General features: G+C 62.6%; 1 protein-coding gene across 1 annotated transcript; it reads right to left on the bottom strand.

Moving 5' to 3' along the window:
- Positions 1 to 105: 105 nt before the first annotated feature.
- On the bottom strand, positions 106 to 2,729 carry LOC135980665 (protein maestro-like; the record flags this gene model as incomplete). Its single annotated transcript, XM_065580581.1, has 6 exons — positions 2,599 to 2,729; positions 2,340 to 2,454; positions 1,962 to 2,117; positions 1,596 to 1,778; positions 1,086 to 1,238; positions 106 to 240 (listed from the first exon to the last, which is right to left on the bottom strand). Coding segments are annotated over exons 1-6 (873 nt in total), but the record flags the coding sequence as incomplete, so codon positions are not given.
- Positions 2,730 to 2,748: the final 19 nt, after the last annotated feature.

The raw sequence follows: 2,748 nt of genomic DNA, 5'->3' as shown, positions 1-2,748 counted from the left end.
GGGGCTGAGTCAGTTAGGGGGCTCCCTGGAGCAGGGAAGCTCCCTGTGTGCTTAGGTCTTCCCACCCCCGTGTCCTGCAGGGCCCACACCCCAGATCTCACTCACCAGGATCCTGCAAGCTTCGCTCAGGAAGGCGGGGATGGCAGGGGCCGCCCCCTCGGCTAGCTGGCTCTGCACGAACGTACGCAGGGGCTGGTAGCTGAGGAAGGGTGCGCACTGCAGCAATGCCACCCTGCACGCCTGCCAGAGAGGGCGAGAAGGAAACTGGTTGAGTCCCTGAGCGCAACGGGCTGCCAACTCTCAGGCTCTGTGTGGCTTGGGGAGACTCCACTGTGCCGGAGCAGCAAGGAGCCACCTCTTTGCAAAACCTCCTCTGGCCTGACCGTTGTTTCCCAGGCCCCCACAGCCCCCATCTCCAGCTTGGCTGGGTTGAGGGGAGCCAGGCCCGAGTGCTGGGGCCGGGGAGGTACACTCCTGGAACAGGGAAGGGGCCATTCCCTGTGGGTCCCCGGTGGGCGGTTAACAGCACTGCCCGGTGACCAACGTACTTGGCCTCCCCTCAATCCCAGGCACTATCGGGGGCTGCTACTCGGCTGGGGCACGGGTTGTGGTGGGATTGCTGCAGAAGACTGGTCATTCCCAGACAGGAGCTAGCACACAAGTGAGGGCAGGGCAGCAGCAATGGAGACCCAATCGGCCTCAGCGACCTGCCCTTCCCTGTGGCCCTGCTTGGGTTAGGTCACTTGCTAGGGGCCAGAGATAGACCTGGACCTGGCCACTAAACAGGGCAGGCTGTAAAATGGAGCCACAGCCGCGGAGAGGCTGGCTGAGCAGGGAGGCTGGAGGTGCCTGTGGGGAATGGAGGAGGAGAAGGAAACCCCACAGATCTACCCCACAGCTACACTCTGAGGGCTGGCAGAGCTCTGTGTGGGGTGGGGGAGGGCTGGATTAGTGGGGGGTCCTGGGTGCCACAGGGCAGCACTGAGGAGATCTGGGGCTTGGAGGGGGGAGTTTGCACCATCCTTGCCATGTTGTTAGAATGCCCCCAGCCACCCCTGCCCCTATGAGCCCTCAGCTGCACTCACCTGGGCCACCTGGGGGTCCCCGTCCTGTAGGTGGATGAGCAGTGTCCCCATGCTCTTCTCCACCTCAGCCCCAAAGAGGGATGACTTCTTGGAAACAAATTTGCTGAGGTGGCCAAAGAGCTCCATGGAGGCCCGCCTCAGGCCGCTGGTCTCCTGCAGACAGGGGGCGCAGGGTGGTTAGAGGGGACAGGCTCAGGCCCTCACATGCTTTGGGAATCAGCCTGGCAGCTGCGGAGCCCGGAGAGGTTTCAGCTAGTTCAAACGACAGGACAATTCTCTGCAAACTCCCCTCTTTCCTGCTGGGCCCCAGGGCTGCTGAACAATTGTGGGCCCAGGGCCCAAGAATGATTGCATCCCTGCCTTCCCTAGCAGAGGAGCTGAGCTGCCCCACAAATCCAGAAATGTGCCTGCATCGGACACTGAGCCCCCTCCACGGGAAGGCAGGTCCTGAGCACCTTCCCCTGTGGGGTGCCCTATAGCGCCATGGGGCCTGCCCTGCTTGGTACTTACATCCTCAAAGAACGTTCTCGCCTGCAGGGCCAGTGGGACGGCGACGTGAGCCTTCAGAGGCGCCTTGGGGTCCCGCAGCATCCAGCAGAGCCCTTCCATGGCTTCCAGAACGGTGCGGGGGTCGCAGCATTCGCACACGGCGCGGACAAAACTCTCCAGGATCTTGTCTCGCTTTTTCCTGACCTGCAGAGAAGGGGTTGGACGCCGCTCGGTGAGCAACGCTCTGTCAGCCTGAGTGTAAGCAGAGTCCGGGCAAGTCAGCCTACAGCCTAGTCTGCTCCATAGGAGCCACAGGCTGGGGAGAAGGGGAACCAGGCGCTTCCTACCCAGCCCTCTCTGCCTAGTCTCCTGCCATTCCAGACCCACCTTGTCCGGGAACTCGGTCACTGCGTTCCTGAGGCCGTGCAGCGCTCTGCCTCGAACGTGGATGTTGCTGTCCTCTGTCCGCTGCAGCATGGCCTTCACAACCTGCTTCCGCATCGCCTTGGGCTCATTCTCCATCAGCAGGGGGCTGCCGAGGAACTAAAGGGACCGAAAGGAGCTGTCAGAGAGGGCTGGGCGAGGCCAGGAGGAGCAAGGGGAAGGGAGTATGATCAGGGGCCAGGAGGTGACATAGATCCGTACCGACTGCTGTTCAAGCAATACACCACTGGGACCATCTCTCATTGGCTGACCAGCTATTGGCCCCCTGTTCCATCAGCTTCTGGGCCTGGCTAACCCTCCCCCCTGGTCTTCCAGGCTCACCTCTGCGAACAGGGCGGTGCAGGCCATGCGTTCGCCCTCCTGGCTGGCCTGGAGGCTGGGAAGGAGAAGCTTTGGGATGCTCTTCAGGGCCAGGTTTGGGTGGGTCACTATGGCCCTGGGAGAGAACAAGAGTTCGTGTTGACGTGTGCATGACAACCCTGCACATGCCGGAATCCGGCCCGGTCCCGGCCACCCCCTCCCATCTCTGCCCCACTGGGCTCCAGAGCAAGAACGTGACTCCTCCAGCCTCTGTCCTCACCTGCTAAGGAGAGTGAACCCCTCGGGCTGGGCCTCCTCCAGCAGCTGCCAGCCTCGCTCCTGGTCCATTAGCTCCACAGCTGGCTGACTGCCCCTGAGGCGCAGCACCCGCGCCAGGGCCTGCACGGCCATGCTGGGAAGAGAAGGAGGC

The sequence above is a fragment of the Chrysemys picta genome, unplaced genomic scaffold, assembly GCF_011386835.1.
Source record: "Chrysemys picta bellii isolate R12L10 unplaced genomic scaffold, ASM1138683v2 scaf5735, whole genome shotgun sequence".
In the NCBI taxonomy this organism is placed as follows: Eukaryota; Metazoa; Chordata; order Testudines; family Emydidae; genus Chrysemys; species Chrysemys picta.
This window is presented reverse-complemented; position numbering and strand designations above follow the sequence as displayed.